The 26,653-nt window shown below is 33.6% G+C and overlaps 4 protein-coding genes across 4 annotated transcripts; 1 reads left to right on the forward strand and 3 right to left on the reverse strand.

The window, feature by feature from the left end:
* Positions 1 to 314: 314 nt before the first annotated feature.
* On the forward strand, positions 315 to 1,546 carry LOC18613623 (protein EXORDIUM-like 2). The gene has a single exon (XM_018115997.2). It carries the CDS (start codon positions 464 to 466, stop codon positions 1,409 to 1,411), a length of 948 nt encoding a protein of 315 aa, XP_017971486.2. The 5' UTR covers positions 315 to 463; the 3' UTR covers positions 1,412 to 1,546.
* Positions 1,547 to 2,093: 547 nt separating this feature from the next.
* Positions 2,094 to 7,265, reverse strand: FUM1 (fumarase 1). Its single transcript, XM_007050953.3, has 18 exons — positions 6,980 to 7,265; positions 6,698 to 6,882; positions 6,433 to 6,550; positions 6,166 to 6,315; positions 5,958 to 6,068; positions 5,715 to 5,798; positions 5,270 to 5,368; positions 5,109 to 5,159; positions 4,980 to 5,029; positions 4,406 to 4,487; positions 4,170 to 4,264; positions 4,020 to 4,086; positions 3,838 to 3,888; positions 3,616 to 3,711; positions 3,073 to 3,171; positions 2,938 to 2,967; positions 2,779 to 2,844; positions 2,094 to 2,462 (listed from the first exon to the last, which is right to left on the reverse strand). Exons 2-18 carry the CDS (start codon positions 6,850 to 6,852, stop codon positions 2,376 to 2,378), a joined length of 1,491 nt encoding a protein of 496 aa, XP_007051015.3. The 5' UTR covers positions 6,853 to 6,882; positions 6,980 to 7,265; the 3' UTR covers positions 2,094 to 2,375.
* A 12,250-nt stretch (positions 7,266 to 19,515) lies between these two features.
* Positions 19,516 to 20,484, reverse strand: LOC18613625 (major strawberry allergen Fra a 1-3-like). Its single transcript, XM_007050955.3, has 2 exons — positions 20,199 to 20,484; positions 19,516 to 20,025 (listed from the first exon to the last, which is right to left on the reverse strand). The coding sequence occupies exons 1-2, from the start codon at positions 20,380 to 20,382 to the stop codon at positions 19,730 to 19,732; spliced, it is 480 nt and encodes a 159-aa protein (XP_007051017.1). The 5' UTR covers positions 20,383 to 20,484; the 3' UTR covers positions 19,516 to 19,729.
* A 2,592-nt stretch (positions 20,485 to 23,076) lies between these two features.
* Positions 23,077 to 24,609, reverse strand: LOC18613626 (uncharacterized). The gene is made up of 5 exons (XM_007050956.3): positions 24,322 to 24,609; positions 24,104 to 24,191; positions 23,936 to 24,009; positions 23,717 to 23,773; positions 23,077 to 23,555 (listed from the first exon to the last, which is right to left on the reverse strand). Exons 1-5 carry the CDS (start codon positions 24,415 to 24,417, stop codon positions 23,424 to 23,426), a joined length of 447 nt encoding a protein of 148 aa, XP_007051018.3. The 5' UTR covers positions 24,418 to 24,609; the 3' UTR covers positions 23,077 to 23,423.
* Between the last annotated feature and the right edge of the window lie 2,044 nt (positions 24,610 to 26,653).

A 26,653-nucleotide genomic window follows, 5' to 3' on the forward strand; every position in this document is an offset into this window, starting at 1 on the left:
AGGGTCAGATTCATTCTTGAGTGCTTGAGGTGGAGCCAAACCGTCCCATCTACGAAAGTATTGAATTAAAGAAAATAAAAAGTTTTAAATGATCAAAAGGTTGAATACTTTTTAAACGTCAGAAGTAGTACTATTTGAGCATTAGTGGGATCTTCTTGGCCCATTTGATTGATTAGCACGATCGGATCATCAAGGAGCTGACACATTAACTTAACCATACATGCAATATTAGTAGAAGTTTATGTCTTTATTTTGGTTGGAAATTAGTACTTTCATTACAGGAGTTCGATATATTTTTTGGCAAAATTGAGGTCAAGTTAGGCAATCCCTCGTAGCAATAATGCAATGGTTATCCAACATCAAGTTCTAAACTAGTTACGCATGGGGACTTCCAAGCATCTATAAATGGGACGTCCCTTGGCCTATGAAGCTTAGCATTCTCTAAGCTACATTTCAATCGAGAATGACCAAAATATTGTTCTTCACGTCTTTGCTATTGCCCCACATCTTTATCGTGGCCCTAGCGAGCCAAGGGCAACCGCAACCTTCTTCTTTAGCCGTTGCATCCACCACATTCCAATACCATGGAGGCCCTCTCTTGACCACGCCCAAAGGCATTAACATTTACCTCATATGGTATGGAGGATTCTCTCAGGAAGACAGAAACTCTATAACTGATTTCTTCGCTTCCTTCGCGGACTCTGGTCGTCGCCAAGGACCATCTGTTTCTACATGGTGGAGAACAATCAGCGCATACAAGGACAAAGCTGGGAAACCAGTTTCCAGCACTGTTAGACTTGTCAAACAAGTTGGAGATGTATATTCTTCAGGGAAGACTCTGAAGCGCGCCCAAATAGCCAACTTTGTGAAAAGCAAGATAGACAACAAAATCTTTCCATTAGACTCTAGTGGAATATACTTAGTTTTGACTGCTAAAGATGTTACAGTAGAACGTTTCTGCATGGGATCGTGCGGTTTCCATGAGAGCATAATGGTAGGGGCAATGGCTAGAGTGGTATATGCACACGTCGGAGACCCTACGGTCGAATGCCCTGGTCTTTGTGCTTGGCCTTATGCTCTGCCTGCTTATGGCCCTCCAGGCCAAGCCTTGTTGGCACCCAACGGTGTTGGAGCCGATGGCATGATCATCAACATTGCCACCCTTCTTGCAGGGGCTGCCAGTAACCCATTCAAGAGTGGTTACTTTCAAGGAGACGCCTTGGCACCATTGGAGGCTGTCACGGCCTGTCCTGGAATATTTGGCGCTGGAGCTTATCCCGGGTATCCTGGAACTTTGTTGGTCGATAAAATGAGCAAAGCTAGTTACAATGCCTATGGTGCTAGTGGTAGAAAATTTCTTCTCCCAGCCATGTGGGACCTGATTAGCTTGAACTGCAAAAGTACTACTTGAGTTGTTTTCGTATAAAGGTATTTTATATATGTTAAATCTACGCCAGATTTGCGGAAGAATTGTTAAAAATAGGCTTGAAGCCGTATAAAACCCTGTATTGATTATTAAACTAGTTGATCATTCTGTATCTCCGAATGAATGCTCTTCCTTCTTTTTCTTTCTTTTTGTTAAAGAGAAAATATACACCTTTTGAACTTTAAGATAAGGAAAATGAAAAAAAAATTCAATAATCTGACAGCTCGATAATTGGCTGACGTAGTTGGGCGAAAGCTATTTTCTTCTTTCCCATGGCTACCATATGCTATTTCCCATTTCCTTTTGCTAGCCAACATGCCAGGAAGTTGCACAAAGTTTGAAGGTCACATTTAGTTAAACTAATTGGCCAAAGAACAAATGGGTTACCTTTTGTCGGAGTCATCTTACTGATTTAGACAGACATAAGGTTCTTTAAAAGCATTACTTGGTTTTCTTGAATTGCAAAAATAGATAACGTTTAGAAAATCGACTTTGATTATAACAGTTGGTCATGCGAAGGTCTTAGTAGGGTCAAACTATAACTAACTACAGTAATCGTTCTTGATATGAGAGAAAACGCCCCTGGTTACACATCATGATTCAAGAGAATTTCTGTACGTACTACAGCAAAAAGGCCGTGTCATTTAAGAAGTATGTCACATTCAGCTTTGCTGGCAACTTGATATCATCTCTTTTATTCTACATTTAACTTTCCTTCAGTACACTGTCTCCTTACAAAATGAGGGAGGCTTTCCCCTTATTGGCCAATTAAGGGCCACTCTTTCACTGTCAAATGCATAAACAATACAAACCCAATGGGAAAACCTCAAGAATATCAGTTTCCAAATCAGAACATGAAGAAAATCGCCGTTGGATTTTATTGGACTTATAAATCCAACTGTCGAGAAAAATGGTTTCAAAACTAAAATCTGGGTAGCAAAATAGCTTGTCAGTCAGATGGGCCAATCATTTTCTCAGGCACCACAAGATTGTCAAATTCTTCGCTAGTTAGCACACCAAGTTTCAATGCCGCTTCCTGCAAAGATAAGCATAAAAAAGTGTCGGTCAGATTTAATATTTCAGCCATCCAAAGTGAGGATCAAGACAAACACTGAACAGTTCGAGTATGAACACAACTTATGTGCCCTAAATAGGTCAAATTTCCATATCTATGATACTATAGAGTCTCGGAAAACCAATTTCGTTGCAATTAAATAAGAGCTAAATTATTAACATATTGGAGTTAAGCATCACCAACATTTAATCAAATAAGGTGATGAGTCACTGCTTAAGTACTATTGCATCAAAAGAGATTCAAAAACTGAATCACATGGGACAAGTACAAATCTCACCTTCAAAGTGGACCCCTCCTTATGGGCTTTCTTGGCAACAGCTGCAGCATTATCATAACCAATTTTCTGGAATCAAAGAGGTAATTAGAGATGTGATTCAAAATGCAAAGACTTGTGGAACAACTGATCATAGACAAGGAAACAGGGATGAAAACTTACAGGGTTCAAGGATGTGACAAGCATTAGAGACTGCAAGACCATGCAAAATGTCACAAGGCAAAATCACACAATCATTAGCTTGGGAATTTATCAGATGGCATCAAAATAAATATTAAACATGTAGAATCAACTGACCTCATGAAGTAATTTTGAAATTCTTTCCCTATTAGCTTGAATTCCCCTCACACAGTTCTTCTCAAAGGAAGCAGATGCATCACCCAGCAATCTCACTGACTGATAACAAAGAACCAAAGCACCAGTTAAATGAAAATGAATACATTCAATTATATAGTCATGTTATCAGCATCCTAAGTGTGAAATATCTCAAGACAGGTCAAGCACATGATCGTCAAATCTCAAATTATAAGAATATTTTTCATTACAAAAATTCAGTTATTTCATATTCAATAACTTTTACAAAATCTTACGAAAGAAAGAAATTTGACTCTTCAAATGAGCAGTTGATTGGCCCAGAAATTTAAAAGTTCCAGTTACAAAATCAAAAATCCACTGAATTAATTTACAAACTCTAGGTTCACTGTAAAAATACTATTACATCTATGGTGAATTGCTAGCCTAACCACACCTATTTAAGCTAAATCATGCATAAGGACCTTGAAAGTGTTGAAATTATATAAAGTACAATTCTTAAATAACTATTGTAACAAAAGAACATACATGTAGGAGTGCACTAGCAATCATTGGCTTGAACACATTCAATTCAAAGTGGCCATTTGATCCACCCACGGTGATAGCCACATGGTTACCCATAACCTGCAAATAAATTTTCCATCTTGTTATAGTCAGATAAAAGAAAGTGACCATTTAACTGCCAGCCAATAAACACTCCAGTTGGTCAATACCATCTACATGTGACAAAATAATAATAAAAAATTTTACCTGGGCACACACCATAGTAAGAGCCTCACACTGGGTTGGATTCACCTTCCCCTGAAACAGAATAAGCTCAGTCAAAATAATAAGATTATGTGGGAAGAAAAATCTGCACAGAGCGAATAAAATAGGAAAAAAATGGCCTTTGCTAATAAATAAATCTATGGAAACTGAGATGAGAATTTTACAGGCATAATACTGCTGCCTGGCTCATTTTCAGGAAGAATGAGCTCACCAAGGCCACATCGGGGACCACTGAAGAAGGAAAATGCAGAAACCATCAAAATAAGGCTAAACAACAAAAAGTAAAAATGTGGTTACCCAAGCTGCAGACAAACCTTCCCAGCAAGCGTATGTCATTTGCAACCTTCATCAGGGAAGTAGCAATAGTGTTTAGCGCTCCGCTAGTTTCAACAAAGGCATCATGTGCAGCCTGATAAAAAAAGAGAAATATTTATGCATCTGAAACTATTTTGCATTACAAGTCATGAGATGTAAGGTAATGAACAATTCCTTCAACCAAAAACAAAATGCAAAAAGTAAAAGCTTAATCAGAGAGAATTGAGAGATTAACCAAAGCTTCAAACTTGTTTTCTGCGGTGACAAACGGCAATTGTGTTTCGTCAGCTACAGCAGCCGCCATTTTTTCATCAAACCTAGATTGATTTTAACATTGAGCACTGTCAAATTAAGCATGAGACAATCTAAAGGAACATAGTGATGACGATAAATAATGATTCCAGATAATGGTAAACAATTCTAATAAAATTTTCCTTTTAAGGTTCACAGTCTGCAAACTTAGTAACAACTACTTCAATTCATGGGGCACCAGGTGCGACATCTATTAATTTGGAAAAAAAACAAGTAGAAGATTACAGAGGTAAAATAGTTTTACACGAACATCCACAGGTCTACCAAAGAGTGTCTCTGAGTATATAATATATGAGACAACATAAATTACAGCTTAGAAGAGAAGCATAATCATAAAAGACTTAGATCTTAATAAATCAGAAGCAAAGAGCAAACCGAGTAAAATAAATCAAGAATATCGCATTAGAAGAAACAAAACCAGCTCCAAAAATGGCAAAGGAGAATAGACATAATTACAACATCAGAGAAGCATGCCTCAACCCTAAAGCAACACATACCCTTTCTTTGTATTCAATCCTGTCCCCACTGCAGTACCACCTTGTGCAAGCTGCTCAAATGACATCCCTATATGTCAGTAGGCAATACAGGTTAAAAGGAACACAATGCATTAAAACATGATTGCAAACCTGATACATGCGTGGCAGGGTGCACAAAACCCGATCAATTCCGTACTTGACCTGCAAGCACAATGCAAGACAATAATAAGTAATCCCCCATTATCATCTCTCCACTAAACACAAATTGATCCCAAAGATAATGCAAACAAGTGCTAGATAAATGATCTTACTTGTGTTGTATAGCCACTAAACTCTTGCCCAAGAGTCAAAGGTGTTGCATCTTGAGTGTGAGTGCGACCAATTTTAACAATATCTTTGAATTCAATAGACTGGTGAAAATGAACACAAGCAAAATTCATCTTAAGTGTGAATTCATTAAAAAAAAAAAAAAAAAGATAGTATAGGTGCAAACACAAAACTTAAATGAACCAAAGAGAATAAATTCAAATAAGAAAATATCAGCCATCTATAAAATCTGGTATGACCAGAAAAATCCACTTTCAGGCAGTAGACGATTGTGTGATAATTAGTTGTGAACACACATGTACTGCAACAATGGCATGTAAGGCAGAGATATCCAATTTAAATAAGAAGAAAGAAGTGAAAGTAAGAGAGATTATACATCAAAAATGCCCTAAACTAGTGGCAAAAGCACAAAAGAGGGGAGCAGCAAACCTTTGAATGTAATGTGGAACGCAAAATCTTCAACTTAGGTGTTAATCTTGAGTTTATTTCCATTGCAGCTGCAATGTGCATTACCTGGAGAAAGAATAAGGAATCTAACATAAGCAAATAGGCAGCACGAGAAAAGTTGTGTTAAGGAGAACCCATATATATCTGCGCAGGTGCATTCTTCAATTGTAGAAATTTTAATCTGATAGGCAAAACCCAACAAGTTAGATAAGTGATCCCACTTACAGTTGGGAATGTGTCATTAGACGACTGAGATCTATTAACATGATCATTTGGGTGCACAAATTTGTCACCACGTTTATGCCCAAGGATCTCAGCTGCTCTATTAGCAATAACCTGGAAATAGTCCAAAATTACAAAATAAACTTTTAATATACGAATGGTTCTCAAATGACAAGAATTTTCACTCCGCTTAACATATAATTGCACTGACCTCATTGGCATTCATATTACTCTGAGTGCCACTGCCAGTTTGCCAAACAACAAGCGGAAAGTGATCATTGAGTTTCCCTTCAGCTACTTCTTGGGCAGCTTGCATTATTGCTTTCCCAATGGTTGGATCAAGACCATAGTCCATATTCACCTAAACCAAATAAAAAAGCAAATTTAATTTAAAATAAGCCAAGATAATCATTACTAATTAGCGATTACTTCAAAATTAACCATTATTTGGATTTAATGATCCTATTAGTTGGTGAACCTTAGCAGCACATTTCTTGAGAATACCAAAGGCACGAATAATAGGTTCAGGCATCCGTTCACGCTCGCCGCCTATTTCGAAATTCTGTAACGATCTCTGAGTTTGCGCTCCCCACAATCTGTAAAAACCGTAATAATAACAAAAACTATAACTACTTCCTCTGTTTACTTGAAAGTATATACTTATATATTTTTTTAAAAGCAATATTAATGTTGCGAATGGCAAAAGAAGAAATGAAAGAAAGTTAAGAGCGGGAGAGACGAACTTATCGGAGGGGACATTAATGGGGCCGAAAGTGTCTCGTTCCTCCCTAAACGACGTCGAGTAGGACCTCCAGCAAGTGGCGTAACGGAGAGAGGTGACCAGCTGGGAGGTGGTGGATCCGGCGGAAAGTCGACGAGATACGATATACATCGCCATTTCTCGTCTTTCACTTCAAAATCTATAATCCTGCGTATTAATAATAAACCAACAAGGCATTCACGATTAAGATTTGCAGATTATTTAACAGTTAAATATATGGTTGATGAAAATAGAGGAAACAAACCTGATCAAGCGGAGGGAAGGAATGAGACCGGAGAAAGGGTTCGAGAGGGACAGAGATAGGAGGTGAGAGAGAAAGAGAGTAGGGGTTTGGGTCAATTCATTAGAATAGTATAATAAGTTAATAACTAATTAAATTGGGCTGGGGGCTGTTTGCCATGTAAAGCCGGAGTTGTGGGAAAACTTTGGCATTGGTTTTTGGAGGGTAAGCGAGCAGCCAGTAAAAGAAAGAACCGTTCGGTAGCTTGCTTGCCTGGGCTGAATGGCTGCGGTATGGTCAAAGGTGGGCAGTGACTTCGTGTAACGGAGATTTTTCATTTTGTTCGTTTTTTGTAGTCCTTTGGAATTGGCTTTTCGGATGGTACTCTTAGCGATTATCAAATTCAGACAACAAAAAATTGACCGTCCATAAAATGAAGCACAACATGAATTATTTCACGTTAACGCTATTGACACTGCATAATTATCAAATTAAATCGTAATCAACAAGATTGAGTAATTGAAAATTATCCGCCAAAGTCGATCGCATTTTAGGCGCCCGGCTGAAGATCAGTGGCTGGTGATCTTCAAGACTTTGGGCCTTCAAACCTTTAAAAAATAATAATCAATGTTGAAATGGGCCCCTGAATAGAACTTCATGGACTCTAAGCTATACAAAGGACGGATGAGTGATGACAGATCCCAAGATTTTGGGCCCGTAGAGAAGACTATTCAGCGGCCCAAATTAGACTTTTTTTTATTTGAAGAAAAAAAATTCGAATATTTTTTTCAACAGGGATCAAGCATTACTTATTGAGACCAATATTCAGAATCTAAATCAACCTAATCTGAATTAAGACTTAAGGTTTTACAAATTGAAGGTATATCTTATACTATATAGGACCATTAAGCAATTTTTATAAAATACTAGTTCAGGAAAGAATATTCATGTTTTGATTAATGAAATTTGAATGCATACAAAGAACTTAGGGACGGAGCTAGTTAATTTTTATTGCGATGGTCAAAAACGAAAAGGACTCCATATAAAGAAATACCATATAACATTGAAAGAGGGATGGTTATAAAAAATTACAGACAATTGTCTTATGATAAATCATATATCACGTTCACTAACATCAATACATGTTACACGACAAATATAATGTAAAATAATTAGTAGAACACAATTGTATATGACCATTTATGATCAAATTATATGTTGTATCCATCAAGTCAAAAATAATTTATTCAACTATATACCATTTGATTCCTTAAATGAGAACTAAGAATAAGGATGATCAAATACCAATAAAAATTATATTATAAGTTTTAAGTCTTAACTTTTTAATTTTAATTTGAAAAGATGGAAGATAGTGTCTAATTGTGAACATCATTAAACCAATTAATTTATCAAAAGTTAGAGGATGCTCTTAACAATGTAACAATTATATAATAAAAAAATTTCTATAAATATGCTATCCTTGACCCTTGAGAGAAACTTTTAGGAAAAGTTGTTTTACTTGACGCTACCAACACCTCCATCACCATCACTGTCAACAAACTCAATGCTCTTGATGAATTGAGGCACGAGCTTTGGGATGAGGTTGTGAGAGTAAAGGATCAATACATCTTGGAGGGAAAAACAAAGGTGTTGAATTCTTGGGTAACAATATCGACACCCATGTTGCTTATTACAACAAATTAATGAGATAAAGAAAAAAGGCTTAGAATAAGTATGAATTAGTGAACTCTTCCTTATTGAATGAATTTTGTAATTGAATTGCATAAATAAATCTCTTCTAAGTTTCCAAAAAAAAAAAGACTCAGAATGAGTATAAATGGTGGCTTGATAGTTGAGAGTGTAGACAACATTTTAGTTGTGAATTTGATATAGCATTTTGGTATCTATATATTATAACAGATTGAGTAAGATTAGGTTCACAAAGTGTGAAATGTCAAAAATAGCCTTCTTTTTTCTACCTTTTTTTTAGGCTAGTCGACAGTGCTCTTTATGCAGGCCGACCACCCCTCACGCTCCCTAAGGGAGCCATGCCCCCTCACCCCCTACCCCTTCTTCATACGCTCCTTAAGGGAGCCACCCTTCCTTCACCTTTACGCCCCCACCCCTTTCCGACGCTTTGTGCTCCCCAAGGGAGTCGTGCCCCACATGCTCACATAGGGACCTCAAGGGTGGGGGAGGCGTGGAGCGAGGGGAAAAGAGATATGGCGAAGCAGGATCTAGCGTTCCGATTATGGGAAGAGGTGGGAGAGTTTTTTTTTAATAGAAAAAAATTAAAAATGAAAAATTATAGTTTATATAGTATGGTAATTTTTAAAATTAATAAAATGTGAAATTATCCTTTCAATATTACCATGTTGTCAAACTAATGTAAACATTAATGATTGATTAACAACTAAACTTATGTGTCAGCGAAAGATATTCTTTTAAGACGAACTGTCTATTTCAAAAACTAATGGAACCATATGAAATTATGGCTAAAAGTTAGGGGGTGAGAGTATTTTACCCTTAGTATAATCATGGTCGAACTGTGGCAGCATACTTCGTCATGGAATGACCTCAACCCCTAATTTCTAGAAATTGATTAATGGCGAAGTGCTCATATTTTCTAACGTGTTAGGTCCATGTTTGTTTTCAAATGAAAGCAAACTTACCTTGAGATTGGGGAGTGGGCAAACAATATCTTATAATTACCATGAAGAAAATTCTAAGATATTCAATGTCTTCTCTACCTTTTGCCTATAAAAGACAAAGTTTGATGCATTTCAATATTAGATTTAGTGTTTGCTCCATTAGTAAAGTTCAAATTTTCACTTTTCCAAATAAAAGAAAAAAAATTCCATATACCTTCTTTTATGGTCATCCCTATTCTAGTTTGGAAGTGGGAACATCATTTCTATTAACCTTAGAAAGTTTGGATTTAAAACTCCTAGCATTGGAGTTTTTGTTCTTTGTCAACATAATTATGTATATCTTAGCTTTCCATGATTCACCTGGGAAAGGGGCATGATCTCAATCTTTGTTGATGACAATAATGTAATGGTTAAATACCATGAATCATCATTGACTATACGCATTGACTCTTGACCATGAATACCCTTTAACTTTTTTTTTAAGCTGTAAGATTTCTCAAGGCCAATTATCCTGTTAAAATTTTATTAAGATGAGAAATCGAAATACATTAGGGAGGGGGTCACAAACCTTACTTTCAACATTGCATAAGATATTTCATGAAGAAATCCTAAAGGATTACTCCCTTTGCATAAAGTCTATAAAAACATGGACTAAATACTTTAACTTGCTTATAAGAAAAAAAATAAATAAAGAGTACTTTTCCTTTACATATGTTTAAATCCAACATAAGGTAAATTAATTCTATATAGCTTTAAGATACCATTCAGCTCAACTTCGGCATTAAAGAAAACCTTAAGTCCTTGATGTGAAGAGCTTTGGTTGGAGAGAAAATTTACAACTTGGTTGCCCTCATGATGGATATGAGTGATTCGGTAAGTAAAATGATGTAAGCATTTTCAAATGAAAGCTAAGATATACCATAATTAATTAACATAATTCCATCTCTAAGCAGTTGCTTTACTACACCATGTTTCAAACGAATGTGTCTATTCTCGCCATTGAAAGTTTTTTTTTTTTTTTGCAATGGCTATTGCTACTTGGCAATCACAATGCATAGACACAAAAAGTATTAGTTTGATTCCCAACAGAATATCAGCTAAAAAGTTTCTTAACCACTCCGTCGCATTACCAGTGTAGACACCTATTCCCTAAATAAAAATTAATCAAAAAATAAATAAAATAATCAAATAATACAATAAAATTAAAAATTAAAAAAAAAACAGAAGGGAACAGAGATGGAAAAGACTGAACGTTTGTTCAGCTTCCCTCTCCAGTCACCTCCAGCTACTTGCCCTGGGCTTGCTTGTGTTAGGAGCCCTGCGAAATCACATGATTGCACTCCTGAGATTGTCCAAAATTTTGGACAATCCAGATCTTTTAAAATGTAGGCAGATTCAACAACAGGGGGATTTTTTTTTTAAAGCCAGAAAAGGTAGCCAAAAATCAGGGAGAAAAACCAAAGAGAAAATGATTCAAAAACAAAATTTTTTTTTCCAGAAAGAAGAAAATAGATTCAATCCAACAACAACAACCAAAAATCAAAAGAAAAAAAAACCTAAGTGTTCTAGAAGCCAGCTATCCTAACCATAATAAAATCAACCAAAAATTAAAAAAAAAAAAAAGGTTTGGGTTAAAGGCCCCGATTCGGCCAAACCCAGATCTGGTGGTCAGATCTGAGCGGCGTCAAAGGGAGAGAGAGGAAAGGTCCAATTTTGGTTGGTCGGCGGCACAAAAGGGAGAGATCCGGGCTAGATCTACCGATCGAAAGGAGAGAAGGCTTCAAGAGAGAGAGGGGGCTGAAGTTCCACCGGTCGGCGGTAAGGGAAGCGGTGAAAGTGATGGTAGAGGAGAAAGACAAGGAGGGGTGTTTGGGTTTCTTAGAGAGAAGGCAGAGAGAGTGGTTTTAGAGAGAGAAAGTGAAGAGTGAAAGTGAAAAGGGAAGGAGAGAAAAAGAGTTTAAATACCTAGGTTTTGGAACATCAAAACGGTGTCGTCTCATAGATAAAAATTTTGAAGGAGGAAGCGTCAAAATGGCGTCATTTAGAGGGGTTCTTGAAGCACCAAGCTGTGTGTTTTGAAAAAAGCTCATTGGGGACTTTGGTGGGTTGTTGTGGCCCTTCATAGCCAAGGCGCTTTTGGGCTAGTCCGACCCAAATCAGGTAAAGCCCTACCCTTGTTGTTGGGTTTGATTATGTTTATTGGGGCTTACCCACTTGTAATTTAGAAAAAAACTTAGTGTTTAAAATTTTTGTTTGATGTAAATTAAAATATATTATAAAAATTATATGATGTCTTAAAGTAGGTAAAACCGTAAATAAAGAGATAAATAAACATTTAATTTTAGAATAATAGATTTTGTATAAATATATATATAATGAATATTTAACCTGTAAAATAATAATAGCATATCTAAGTTAAAAACAAAAATATGAGAAAATAAAATAAAATAAATATTTGGCAGTGAAAAATAAAACTAAATAAGTAAAATCGAAGTTAGTTATGAAAATTAAAAAAACGTATGTGATAGCAATAAGATTCTTAATTATGCAAATTCATATACATATAGGTACATGTAGAAGATAAAAGGATATAATATAGTAAAAATTATAAACATATAAAATATAATGGTTGTTTTGGGGATCAATATCGATGATGGGACTGTCTTTCAGAACGCGAGGAGTCGCAATTTCGGAAGGCATTCTCCCTAGGTTTGGGAATTAAATTAGGACTCCACTAGTACGATGGGAGGGTCCTAATTCTAAAATCCCGGTGTTTCTAATTTTTAAGGAAAAAAATTATTATACAATAAGTTAGTCAAAATATAGAAATGAATATAATAAATATAAAAAAACAAATAGCATATGCTTGTCAAAAGGATAAATATAAAAAACTACAATATAATACTAATTAAATATTAAGACATTTAATAATGGAAATTCATAATAATGAGTGCATTCATGGTAAACACTAGGTGAACAAAATATATAATAAAATGGGTGACATTGAACCAAAATTGTATATAATTATGAAATAAGATGTCTTACTAAGAATACACTTAGATAACAAATGAACATATTTATAATCCATGATATACATATTTATAAAAAAAAAAAGATAGAAAAGGGAAGTCTTAAGGAAATAAAAAAGGATACATGAGGGGTCAATAATAAAATAATGAATTTCATAAGCATGACATGTGTCATAGTTGCGTTGTAGAATGTCATGACATATAGATGTATTATGTATACGGGTCTAAACCCCGATGATGGGACTTTTTGAGAAAGCTTGTAAAGGCGAGTTTCATCGGTAAACTCCCTAGGTGAAAAGATACATCCGAACTCCACTAGTACTATGGGAGGGTCCAAAGAAATATCTTTAATAAAAGGTTTTTACCCGTATTAGGATTTGCATTCATGAAAACACTGTTTTTTACTCACAAATGACTATCCCGATGATAGGATCTACTAAGTAAACTTGCGAAGGCGAGTTGCTAAAGTATTTCCCTAAGTGAAAAAATACTTTTGGATCCCACTAGTACGATAGGCGGATTCGAAAAGTACACTCAATAAAAGATTTTCATTTGGCATTATCCTGAATTTATGCCACGTATTTCACAATTGCATCATGTGCATGTTAAACACGTATAAAATAAAATAAAATATCCTAATAAAAGATGAAATAAATAAATAACAATTAAGAAAACATAAGAATAAAATTAATGGGTTAGGATAATATATGATTAAATGGTACCGTTTGTGAAACGGGAGTCATGGGGGTGCTAATCCTTTCCCGTGCGTAACCGTACTTCCGAACTCAAATCTAAAGGATATGTAGACCAATTTATCATTCTTTCGACGACCTAAAATTAATTTAGGATTTTGTTGAGTAGGACAAAATAGGGTGGCCAATCACACCTAGAAAAAAAAGATTGGTGGCGACTCCCAAATCACTTCACTTCTAGCGGTCGGGTTCTTGGACCCGTACGTTACGACAACCAGTTAACTCCAAAGCTATAAATTCTGATTTTATTATAAATTTAACAATTATTGTTTGCTTGGCTAATTTTCAAGTTATAGCACCCCCACCAAGGTTGAATACATAACCGCTTGTGGATTTTATCTCATCTGAATTAAAGATCCAATTAGCATCACTGTACTCTTCTAATACAATAGGAAATCTATTATATAAACTACCATAATTTATGGTACTTTCCAAGTATTTTATTACTTTGCTCAAAGAAGCCCAATGATCTTGATTAGGATTTTGTATATATCTGCTCAGTCTACACACAACATAAGCTATATCAGGTCGAGTATAATTCATCAAATATATCAAACTCCAAATAATTTGAGCATACTCAAAATGTGTCACACTATCATTTTTATTTTTTTATAATTAGATATTATTATCATAAAGAGTACTCACAACTGTGACATCAAAATATTTAAACTTTTTAAGTAGTTTCTCAACATAATGCTCTTGTGTTAGTATTAAACCACTATCACATCTTATTATTTTAATACCTAAAATAACATTAGCTTCTCCCAAATCTTTCATATCAAATTTAAAAGCCAAGAAACATTTTATTTTATTGACTATATCAATGCATGTACCAAAAATAAGCATATCATCAATATATAAGCTAATAATCACACATTCACTATCAACAGTTTTTGTATATTTATCAAATTCAATAATAGAAAATTCATTACTAACAAGAACTTGATCAAATTTCTCATGCCATTGTTTTAGTACTTGTTTCAAGCCATATAAAGATTTAGTCTATTTACAAACTTTATTTTCTTGACTAAGAAGAACACATCCCTTGGATCGCGCCCTATAATTTTCTTATTCTAAATCACCATTTAGAAAAGTGGTTTTAGCATCCATTTGATGAACAATAAGTTTGTAAATTGAAGCTAAGGCAAATAAAATACGAATAAATGAAATTCTTGTTTTTGGAGAAAAAGTATCAAAATAGTCAATATTTTGTTTTAGAGTAACACTCTTTGCAACTAATCTAGCTTTGTATTTATCAATAGAACCATCAAGATTAATTTTTTTAAAAAAAATTCATTCCCAACCAATTAGTTTAGGTCCAAGTCATAAATTAACTCATTCTTAGGTTTGATTTTGTGAAATCGAATCAATCTCATTTTATATAACTTCTTTCCAAAATAGACTATCTTTAAGAGAAATTACATCAGTATAAGTTAAAGGATCATTATTTACAAGATAAGTATAAAAATCATTTCTAAAAAAACTTTTTTCCTTGGTCTTTTACTCCTTCTTAAATCATCATTTTATATTTTAAAATCATTTTTACTAAAAGGTGCATGAGAAATTGTATAAGTTTTAATTGAAAAATATACTCACAAAATTCAGCATTTTTTGTTTCAACAATTGTATTATTATCAAGAACATCACTTTTTAATACCATAAATCTATATGCAATACTATGTTCAGCATAACCAATAAACATACAGTCAGATGTCTTTGAGTCAATTTTTCTCTTTAAAATTAGGAAGCATTACTTTAGCAAGACACTTACACACTTTCAAATATTTTAAGTTAGGAGAATAGCCTTTTCATAATTTATAAGGTGTCTTATCAGTTTTCTTATAAGGAATTCTATATTGAATATGACATGCAAATAATAAAGCTTCACCCCAGAAAGTTTCATATGCATTAGAACTAACAAGCATAAAGTTTATCATTTCTTTTAATGCTTTATTTTTCCTTTCAGCTACATCATTTGATTTAGAGGAATATGGAGGAGTAATTTCATGAATTATTCCTTCATTTTCACAAAAATCATTAATTGATATATATTAACCGTTTTTATCTGATCTAACTCTTTTTATCTTTTTATCAGTTGATTTTCTACCTTAGCATTATACTTAAGAAACATGTCTAAAGCTTCATTTTTATACCTAAGTAAATAAATTTTAGTAAATCTAGAGCAGTCATCAGTAAATGTAACATAATATTGCTTACCACTTCTAGTCATAGTTTGTTTCAAATCTTCCAAATCAGTATAAATTAAACTTAACAATTAAGATTCTCTATTTACCGAAATACAAATTTTTTTAGTTGATTTTGTTTCAGTACATATTTCACATTTACTAAAACATCTATTTTTAGTACTAGAAATTAAACCTAGTGATTGCATTTTCTTAATATAGAGAATGTTAACATATCCTAATTTATCATGTCATAAATCAATTGAGTCAATTATATAAGCAGAAGAACTAGTAGTTTCATTCATAACATTTTCAATGTTAAGTACAAAAAGCTCCTTGTATACAATATCCTTACCCACAAATATATTATTTTTTGTCATTACGTTCTTGTCAGATTTGAATGACACTTTCACCCCAACCTTGCAAAATACAGCCACAAAAACCAGGTTTGCCCTTATATTAGGAACATGTAGAACATCATTCAAAGCTAGGGTCATGCTGGATGTAAGCTTGAGAATGACTTTCCCTTTGCCAAGAACTTCAACAATTTAAGAATCATCAAGATATATTATCTCTTCTTCTTTTCTTATTGGGGTATATGAGGTAAAAGCATTTTTATGTTTACGCAAATATACTTGGTAGACCTAAGTCTACCACTAAATCTTTCACATTGGTCACCATATTAGCTTGAGAAATGATTGTAGCAATTATATCATCGAATTCATCTGCTTTGACCAAGTTAACTTTTGAATTAGTAGATTTATCATTTTCCTTTGCTTTTTTCCTGCATTATGTTACATGATGTCCTAGCTTACCACCAATAAAACAACTACGCTTCTTTTTGAAGGTGGGATGAGGAGCTTTGGATTTATAATCAAGTTTATGAATGTACCTTTGTTGACGGTGCTAAGTTTGCCTTGTACCAAATTGGCTTTAGTTGCGACTTCTTTAGCTTTAAAGGCCTTAATCTCCCTTTAGGCTATGTCTTCAATGATTATGTGCATAATCAAGTCTACAAGTGATAATTACTTTTCCTTGTGCTTCAGTTGTTGCTTGTAGCCATTCCAAGATTTTGGCAATTTCTCAATTAGCAATCTAGCAACGAACTCTTCTTGCATATTTATTTTTTCAACCTTCAAATCATTCACTAGCTTGTGGTATTCATTGATCTGATTCTTGATGTCCTTGTCATCTGTCATCTTCTAGCGATAGAAGTTGTCAATTACAAACTTCTATTTCTTAACATTTTCAACAGTGTATTTGGCTATCATTAACTCCCATATTTGCTTTACTTCTTTGTAGGGGCTGTATACATCAAAGAGCTCATTAGAAAACGTGCTCATGATCATATGCCTACATACCTTATTCACGTGCATCCATGGTTCTAGCATCTTGACACATCTAGCTTGGAATCAATTAACGCAAAAGTCACGCTATGAACATCAAGGATTGAAAAAATTCTTTCTTGCCATCTTTTGAAGTTTTTGCCATCAAAAACCTCAATTTTGAAAATATGTGGCACTCGTTTGGCATATGAAATCGAAGGCATAAGAGGAATAGTCAAAGGAGTTGAAGTCATGGTGACACCATTGACAGTGGTAGTGGCAGTAAGGACAGAGGTGGCAATAGGAATAGTTGTGGCAACATTATCAAAATGGGAATCCATTATTCTTAAGATTGTTAGAAAATCTGAGAAATAAATGAAAAAATATTAAAACAAGTAAAAATAGTACGAAGTCTGAGGCGTGGTATCACTGTCCTTAAAGATAATTTTTACCCTCTCGGAGTACAAAACTCGTTGCAAAAGGACTGTAGCAGTTATTCTATAGTATTCAACAAACTTTTCCTTATAGTTTTGCACAAACTAATAAATTATAACAGGAATAGCAGAAAGACTTTTCTAGAGAAAAAAAAACCAATGGGAAAAGAAAGAAAACAAAGAAAATATGCAGAACACAGAGAAAAGATATGTAGAAAAGCTTTAGAGGAGATGAGAGGCTTGGTGTGCGTTGTGATTGAGGTAAGAAAATTGTATTTAAAGGCAGAGAATGAAGTGAATGTGACACCAAATCAAGAGAATGAGGTGAACGTTACACCAAATCAAAAGAGTTGAGAAAAAACTCAGTCAACATGTAGGTAACCGTTACACCAAATCAGGAGAGTTAAGAAAACTTAGTTAGCATGATAAAGTTTGAGTTTAATTCAATCAAAAGCTGAGAAAAAAACAAAGCCAAGATACAAAAAAAGCTCACTTAGGCCTAACCCACATGTATATTCGCGCGTAGAGAGAAAAATTTGAATTTTCTCAAGACTTGACCCAATCTTGTGTGCATGCAAACCCGTTCCCTTTTCCTTACTTACAACAAGTTTATACTGAATTTGCTTATTTAAAGTTCTTACATATTTATTTACCTTAACAATGTAGGATATTTAAACCTTATGAACAAACTCTTGTGTAAAGGTGGTGACACCCATGTTTGCTTGTAAAAGATAATTTTGAAAGACAAGGGAATATGGAGGTGTAGAAAATCTATAAGTTATGGGTACGTGAGGAACCGTTGTTGGCTTATATAGAGTGTGGCATTAACTAAAAGTAACTGAATCTGACAGAGTTGAAGTCGAAATGAGGTTCAACAACCAGCAGCACACCCCATTGAAGAATAACAATTGTAACATCATCCTTCTAGATAAGATTGACCATTTTAAATTCAGTTCCAGAGCATTTTTCCACATTGTGGGCCTGAATTTCTCTAAAGTCTTGTAATCTTTATCCTAAGTTTGATGTCCACTTTGGCATTTAATAGCATATCGATTCAATATTTTCTTGACTTTTTCACTGAAAAGGCTCTAGTTTGAGACTTCCAACGTAAATTCCATTCAAAATTTATCCCTGATAAAAGTCTCGTTACGCCATATCATTTGTCGCTCACTGCATTTTTTTTTTTCGTTCTTATACCGTTCTCTCCCTCTCTGGCTTTCTCTCCTTCCACCACTCTCAGTCTCGAGCTGCAGGGCTAATCAAAATTGGATCAATATTGAGACCTACCAATCTAAAATGAAAAGGAAAAAGTTTGGCTAATCTTGGTCTTGACAACGTGTTGAGTACGTTGGAAAGAGAAGGGATCAGGTCAAAAAAAAAAAAAAAGGAAAAGTTAAGGAAGGAACATGTGAAAGAATGGAGAATAAATGGGCTTGACAAGATTTCAAACCTTCCATCAATCATAAATGGGAGAAAAATGTAGCATAAAAAAAGGCATAACGAGAAAGTAAATCTTCAAAGTATGAGAAAATTTTAAAATTTTATTTTTTTTATTTATGTCAATTGAACTTTTGATATATTTTTTGATGTAAAATAAAATCAATTTTAATAAAAAAATGTTGACTTGACTTATGACGTGATTTATATTAACTATTAACACATTTTTTATTCCAATTAGATTCATTTTATATCAAATAATAAGTTGAGAGTACAAAAAAAAAAGTAAAAATTTTACCATAATTTTAAGACTTATCTTGTCATTATGCGTGTAAAAAAACACATACACAAATTGAACTAAAATCAATCTAAGGTTATTTTACCATCAATAATTTTCTTTGCTTTGATTTTCTGCTCATTCTCGTACCCTATTTATCACTCTTTTTCTAGCATTCTTACTAGTTACCATCAATTTGGGCAACCATCTTCCTGAGAAACAAAAATCGCCCTAATGAAAGAAGCGTTCTAACATTGACTTTGAAGTATTTAGTTAGAATATATAGTTATCTTTGGGCCTTTAGACCCGGATCAACGTCTGGCCAGTGAGACCCGCGTGACGAGGAGGGTTAGGCAACAGCGATTTGGAGTCTCATTCTCCATATGCCATTCATCTACGATAGGAAATACTTTTGAATTGAGCCTAATATTGCATATATTACAAGAATTAATTTTTGACAAACTTATAGAAATGAACATAAAAAACTATACCAATTGATTTTATAAGTTTATACCACGCGTTACAAGCAGATCATTCCCACCAGGATTGCACTAGCGGGCTTCTTATTCTCAAGCCAAGTTTAACTCTGCAAACCAAAATGTTGCCCAGAAAAAGAAAAAAAACGAAAGATGGAAAAAAGCCACTCGATCTTGTTTAATGCAGTATAAAATCACACGCAACATTGCTTAAGCGTAGACATTGGGATTGGCCAAGAGGTATTCCTCCACGACTTTGTACATTCCGACGGCCTGGTCTTTGCCAGCCTTGATTTCCTCTTCCTTGAGAACAAAGTCACCTTTAGTGTGGTAGTGGCTAGTCATCTTGCAAACGCATCCTGCGCCTGAGGCCTCGAACTTCAACTCGTACGAGATTGATTCAAGCTTGTCACCAATTACATCACCCTCAATTGTAGTATACTTGCAGACACAGTTGTCTACATCAAGGGCATCGATTCTATTCTTCAAATACTTGAAGTGACTTCCTGAGAAAATATAATCGTAAAATGTTACTTTCCTGTTAAGTCTTTTTTATATTGAATATAATTATAAAGTAAAGTATATTCCATCTATATTTTATATGATTTCAATTTTTTTTCCTTAACGAATTTTATAGATAAATCATAGGACACTATTTCATGGTATTAAGATAACAAACCTTCAGGGAAGTTGGTTTGCTTGATGCTTCCAACACCGCCATCTCCATGAATCAACTCCACGTTCTTGATGGATTTAGGCATGAGCTTGGGGATAAGGTTGTCGGAATCAAGGATCAAGGCCTTGAACATCCTGGCTGGGGCAACTGAGCAGGTGAACTCTTGCGTATATGTGGTGACACCCATGTTTGCTTGCTTAGAAAAAATTTGTTTTAAAGACAAGGAAGAATATGGAGAGATGTAAACTATCTATTAAATTCACTACTCTGAGTTGTGGGTCGATGAGAAGAGATTATTCCCTTATATAGAGTGGAGCATTAAGAGAAATCATAACTCTGAAGATTACGGCGGTCATAGGTCAAAACTTAAATTTCAATATTTAGCAGCGTATCCATTGAAGAATAGCATCAGCCTTCTAGATGAAAGTACCTTTCGTGTTCAGACTTAGTGCATTTTTCACATTGTGGGGCTCAAATACTCTTTCCTAGCATTGATCAAAAGCATATTCATATGTTTCTAGTCTAATGCGTGTAAACTGGGCTCATTATTGCGTGACAATGTGCTTCCATTTCATACTCACCGGAACAGTTTTAGTCCTCTTCTAGATGGCATTTTTTTTATGTTCGTTTACTCAAGCACCCTTTGGTACCGCGGGGAGCTTCGGTTCGGTGCAGCAGCGACCCAGACCATTCTCACTGCACTGCAACCCTGGTGGCGTGGTCCCCAATCGCACTCCCTCTTCCCATTTTAACCCCCCTTTTTTAGATTTTTGGCCACACCCTCTCCCTTGTTGACGTCTTTTCCGGTTTCGTCTTTCTTTTCTCTGTGTCTGCGTGTGTTTTTTTTCATTTTTTTATTTAAAGGTTTTTACTCTCCTGTTTTTCTTTTTTTTTTTGTTAGTTTATTTTTCAATTTTTTGTTTAAATGTTTTCAAATTATTTATTTATTCAATGAAATAAATAAATTTATGTAATTAAATAATAAATAAGTAAGTAAATACGTAAATAGTTAAAATATTTGAATAAATGCACAAATAAAGAATTAATTAAATAAGCAAATAAATTACTAGTAAGTAAAAAAAAGTAATTATATCCATAATTACTTAAGTCAAATAGATAAAATATAAATAATTAAATAAATAATTATTATTTTGTTCATTTAAATATGTATAAATATATTACTATTATTGTTTATTTTTAAAAGTACCTATTATTTTAATATAAAAGTATTTTTTATTGGTTTTCGTTGATTTTATTAATTTTTATAAACATTAAATATGCATAAAATAGCATAATATACCAAAAATTGATGTAATGTCCTTAATGGTTTTTTTTTTTTACCACACCTTACCTCACTATTACCGTTAGTTTTACCAAACACTTGTTTTTACAGCTAATTTTAATGTCACTGTTACAATTCTAATCTCATCAGGACAGTGAACAATTTCACTGTCATCGCTGTTTTTGTCTCATCCAAACCAATTTAACCGTTACACCAAATTGACCCTGGACCAAAATATTTCTAAGTTATATGAGCAAACTTGGGCCACGATCCACAAAAACTGTATCCCGAGCCCACTCTTGCATCAATGATCCTTTGCATTAATATATTCTTTAATAGATTCATTTATATTATTCCCTTTCTTTAGGGACATATACATATTCTTATTAAAACATTGGACGGTAATACATGTGATTATATGTGTATATGCGTAACTGGCATATATAAAAGTTGAACTTTAGTGCCATTTAAACAAAAAATAAGTTGAACTTTAGTAGTAGCATGTGCCCAAAAAAAAGTTGAACTTTAATTATAAGTTTGTTCATTCAATTACCATCTCATTGTTTAATAGAATGTCAATGTGCAAGCACTTTTTTCAAAAGAAAAACTTGACTCATATATATATATATATTTCAGTCTTAATTACTTCTCTATGATCATATACATATAGTTGACTTAAATTTAAAAATACAGTACTAGCTACCTATTTTCGTGAAACAATTCATTAGATCTGTATAGAAATTTAGAGGGTCTAAGACAAGAGGTACGCTTCAATCACCAAAAATTTGAGAAAAAAATCAAGGAAAAGACTGACAGTCTTTCCTTTTTTATGATTCGCTTTGTTGTCATTACGACCAAAAATTTAAAAAGTTCTCGTCCTCTCGACCATTTGTTGCGTTCTCTAGAGGCTACCTAGCTATATTATTTGGACTACATACGTCTCTCTTATAAGCGAGATTCCTAAAAGCATCATAAAATTGACAGAAATCTTGTGGTGGTCGGTAATCTGCAAGATTTCGTATTGACAGAAATCTTCTAGCGAGAATGACTGTGAGCACAGATTTCTATGATTTGCACATGGGTTTGTTGCAAGAGTCACAGTGACCTGTTATTTTTACCAAAAAAAAAAAAGAAAAAAGAAAAGGTGTCCCTCTTATGTCTACGTCTATTCTTTCTCGGCGATTTTCATCTCTGAGGTGCAAGTGCAACCATTTCCATTGAACAGTAATACTTCATTTACTTCAAGCAATCATCAGATGTAGCTTCAAGAGATTGAATGGATCGAATTGCTCTAGGAGTCTAGTGAAAATGGCAAATGTTTGGCCAACTATATATACATAGATATAGTTATCATGTGTATAGCTGCCACAGTAACACACATAGAAGACGAGAACTTTTAGACAATGTTGATTTGGATGGTTAATGGAGGTTTCAGTGACTCCAGTAACCCTCCATCACTTCTAGTAAAATATATATGCAATTGAACGGTTGATTATTTGCATAACTAGCCTCCTAGCAGAAAAGAAGAATGTTGTCGTCCTTGGTACTGCTATAAACATCAAAGAACCCGAATTATAAAACTCATGTGGAGATGTAAAATAATCCAATTCACAGAACTGATCCTATTAATCCAGCGCCTTACACAAATTGTACATCAAATTAATAATTATGGTAATGATAATATACTTTTCTACATAAAAACCCATATGCCGATGGTTTCTTCACTCTCTTGCTTTCGCCCACCCTACAAATCATGGCCCAAGATCGAAATTTGGGAGTGGAAATGTTAAAAATAAAAATTAAGAAGGCGTAATAAACACGTTTTGGCAGTGCACCCTGCCAACTTAATGTTCCAATCAAAAGTAGAGTTGGGAAAACAAATGTGGCTAGCTAGCTAGCGAGTTGCAACCTTTGAGGCCATTAACAAATTGAAATCACATAAACCATCATGCATCAGCGAAACGTGCTCTCTTTCTAGCAGTTTGAGAAGAATCCCAATCAAATCCAAATTTGCGTCTTTCATCGTCTGCCATCATATCCATTAACAGTCCTCGAAGATCCTCCAAATTGTTTCCTTCCTGAAAAAATAAAACCCTAGAATATTTCAGTTTGCCATTAACCTTTATTGACAAATCATCTTGGAGTTTATACAAAGAAGAAATCGTTGCAGTACTCCATACACATGTAGAGAATAACTAGGGTTTCGTTAATTTAGAACATGATCAGAAAGAGAGAGTACCTGTGACTTCACATTTTGCATAATCAAAACCATTTCTTGCATGAAATTGAGAAATCCCTGTTTCCAGAACTCCATAATTCAGTATATAATAATATACTAACATGGAAATTCTAATTAAGTGCAAAGAGAAGGAAACAGAAAAGAAAAATGCAAAAGGGAGTTGGGTGGAAGCTGATATTTACACTGAACTTCATAGAAATTAAATTAACAAAGACTCACTTCATCATCATCGTCTGCAAGTAGACCCACCAATCCAGCGTCATAAATCCTTCTCTTTCCTTTATCTGACAAAACTGCATAAATAAACAGCTCATTTATCAGAAATTCTGATAACATATATACAGTCAATCCATTTAAACGAGTAGAAAAAGAAACATAAATGTTCACCTGAATAAGCCTCCTGAATCTGCTGAAAACGTTTTGTAGCTTCTCCGGCTACTTTCGGATTTCTCGTCCATCTGTCAGGATGCCATTTCTTTCAAACCATGCACAAACACAGAAGAACGAGAACCCATTAGTTTACATGAAAATAATAATAATTAATAATTAAAGAAAAAGAATTTAAAGAGGACCTAGGCAACAAAATTGAAAAATAAAGATAGTACCAGAGCCTGCCTTCTATAAGCGTCACGGATTTCAGAAGCAGAAGCTTGTTTACAAATTCCAAGCACTGAATAATAGCAAGTTCCAGCCTTTGACATTTTCACCACCAACAATGAAACTGTCAAAAAGCTGTGTTCTGAAAATGAAGTTCAATGAGAACCAATAGAAACAGAGGAACTGAAATAAAATAACGTGAGTAGTGTGGTTTTCCGTTTGGTCAAGCGAAAATAGTTTATAAGACAGGCTTGTTTTGGCCTGTGGGAGGGTGAAAACTTGACGATGTGATTGTTTAATAAATATTTGTCCATATTTATACACATGCAAACATGAATTTCCACAAAAAAGAATGGAAGGTATGGAAAACAGGTGGGACTTTGGAGAAAGTTCCAGAGGGTTCGGTTGAAAGGGAACTGTGCTTGATATTTGGATTATAGTCCACAAATTGAGGGGATTGCTGGCCACATCAGCAACGGTGCCGGACCACAAGCTTGGCATCTCCCAAACGACCTCTTCCCCCCCGACTGAAAAAGGTGGTGGTCCGTGATTGTAGACCGTTTGTGGCCTACGTTCACCTTGCAAGTGCATCCAATACTGCGTTATTCGAGTTTACTTTTTGGTTTCTTTTTTTTTCTTTTTTTTTTGTACCCTAAACAGTTAAATTTAATCGAAGGACAAGGTATGCTTGGATTGGACTACCTATTAAAACCTTTTTTTTTCAATTTAATGATCAGTGGAATATTTTTTTTCCCTTGCAGTAATAATTTTTTAAAATCCCAATTTATGGTTGCATATACTTTAGACTTTTGTGAGACAAAAAGCCTCATGCTCTGCATAAAAAATATATGTTGATTTAGATATATAAAAAATAACAACATAAAAACAGAGGTATAATGTCATTATCTGCAATAGTTACGATAGTATAAAAAAACTCAAAAATAACTTTTTTTACGTATAAACCATAAGTAGTTACATGAACAAATTAATGTTCAGATCATAGATATGCAAACATTCCCTCAACAACCTAATGCTAATCAGGAACTAGTGAGAGATGCAACAGTTTCTCAGTTACTTGGTGGTGATCTATTCAAGATTCAAGTAAGGAACAAAAGAAAATTTGAATTCCTACAATTCAAGAGGATTAATAATTTACACTCACTACTCTTTTCATATTCTACAATACAAAGTTCAAATTGAAGGCAAAAATTTTTATTTTGATTCTTCAAATGGATGGTAGTATAATGCTTGTAGTGAGTGTAGAGCTGTATTGCAATTCTATGTTGAAAAATATCGACGTGGGGACAGTGATGAGAGAAAGAATCACTCCTAACCTAAGTGGATTTTCTTCAACAAATATGAAAAAAATATAAAATTAATTTCAAATACATTTTACTATCATTTACTGTCAAGTTTTTAGATGCTGCACAGGAACAGGGCTAACTAACTTTTGTTGAGGGCCAGAGACAAACAAATAAAAGTTAAAATTTTGAAAAATTAATATGTTAAACTTAACCAATAATCAAAATATTATTAATAAAAAATAATTTTATATAACATGTAAACAAAAAAAAACTTATCATAGTTTTTTTGGAAAGTTGTGCTTAACTATATTTTTTGAATTCAAATTCATCAATTAAAGATTATGAATTAAAAAAATTCGATTTCTTTAAGATTGAGTGTAGAATATTTTGATTCACATTACTTTTGTTCATAAGTTAAAATATTGAAGCTTCAAGGTTCCAGTGTAGGAGAATCATTTGAACGATTTTTATATTTTCTTTTAAAGAATTTGTTAATTGTTTTTTAATTATTTTCAACGTTACTTTAATCAAAATTGAAAAAAAATTAATGCATTCAATATCTAATATTTTTATTTTATTAATTTATATTTAAACTTATAATACTAAATATAAAACTATAATGCATAAAATATAAATAATTAAAAATAATATACAAAATTAATAATTTTCTCTGATATAATTAAGATTGCTTAAAACTTATATATTCAAAATAATTTCCTTTCAACTAAATATAAAACGCAAAACATATAAAAAATATAAACTCAAGATAATTTCCTCTTATATAATCAGGATTAATTAAAAAATGATACATTGATAAAATTTTAAATAATAGTGTAACACTACAACTTATATTTAAGAATTATATAATAATTTATTAATTTTTAAAAATTAAAATCATGAAAAATAAAATTTACATAACAAAAAAAAATGACATGAAAAAGATGAAACTCGCATATAACATAACAAAAAAAAAAAAAAAGAATATAGTTGATGATTCGTAGAAATTTGAAGAAGTAAATCTATAAAAACTTATAAC

The sequence above is a fragment of the Theobroma cacao genome, chromosome 1 (genome assembly GCF_053813885.1).
Source record: "Theobroma cacao isolate CCN51 chromosome 1, ASM5381388v1, whole genome shotgun sequence".
In the NCBI taxonomy this organism is placed as follows: Eukaryota; Viridiplantae; Streptophyta; class Magnoliopsida; order Malvales; family Malvaceae; genus Theobroma; species Theobroma cacao.

Excerpts from the sequence above, each read along its gene's own strand:
- LOC18613623 (XM_018115997.2), top strand. The coding sequence starts at position 464 with ATGACCAAAATATTGTTCTTCACGTCTTTGCTATTGCCCCACATCTTT.
- FUM1 (XM_007050953.3), bottom strand. The coding sequence starts at position 6,852 with ATGGCGATGTATATCGTATCTCGTCGACTTTCCGCCGGATCCACCACC. Across the intron at positions 5,030-5,108 it reads CCCTGCCACGCATGTATCAG|CTTGCACAAGGTGGTACTGC; the intron begins GTTTGCAATCAT and ends TCATTTGAGCAG. Across the intron at positions 3,712-3,837 it reads TTACTATGGTGTGTGCCCAG|GTTATGGGTAACCATGTGGC; the intron begins GTAAAATTTTTT and ends ATTTATTTGCAG.
- LOC18613625 (XM_007050955.3), bottom strand. The coding sequence starts at position 20,382 with ATGGGTGTCACCACATATACGCAAGAGTTCACCTGCTCAGTTGCCCCA. Across the intron at positions 20,026-20,198 it reads GCAAACCAACTTCCCTGAAG|GAAGTCACTTCAAGTATTTG; the intron begins GTTTGTTATCTT and ends ATATTTTCTCAG.
- LOC18613626 (XM_007050956.3), bottom strand. The coding sequence starts at position 24,417 with ATGTCAAAGGCTGGAACTTGCTATTATTCAGTGCTTGGAATTTGTAAA. Across the intron at positions 23,774-23,935 it reads TTGCAGACGATGATGATGAA|GGATTTCTCAATTTCATGCA; the intron begins GTGAGTCTTTGT and ends TTCTGGAAACAG. Across the intron at positions 23,556-23,716 it reads TGCAAAATGTGAAGTCACAG|GAAGGAAACAATTTGGAGGA; the intron begins GTACTCTCTCTT and ends TTATTTTTTCAG.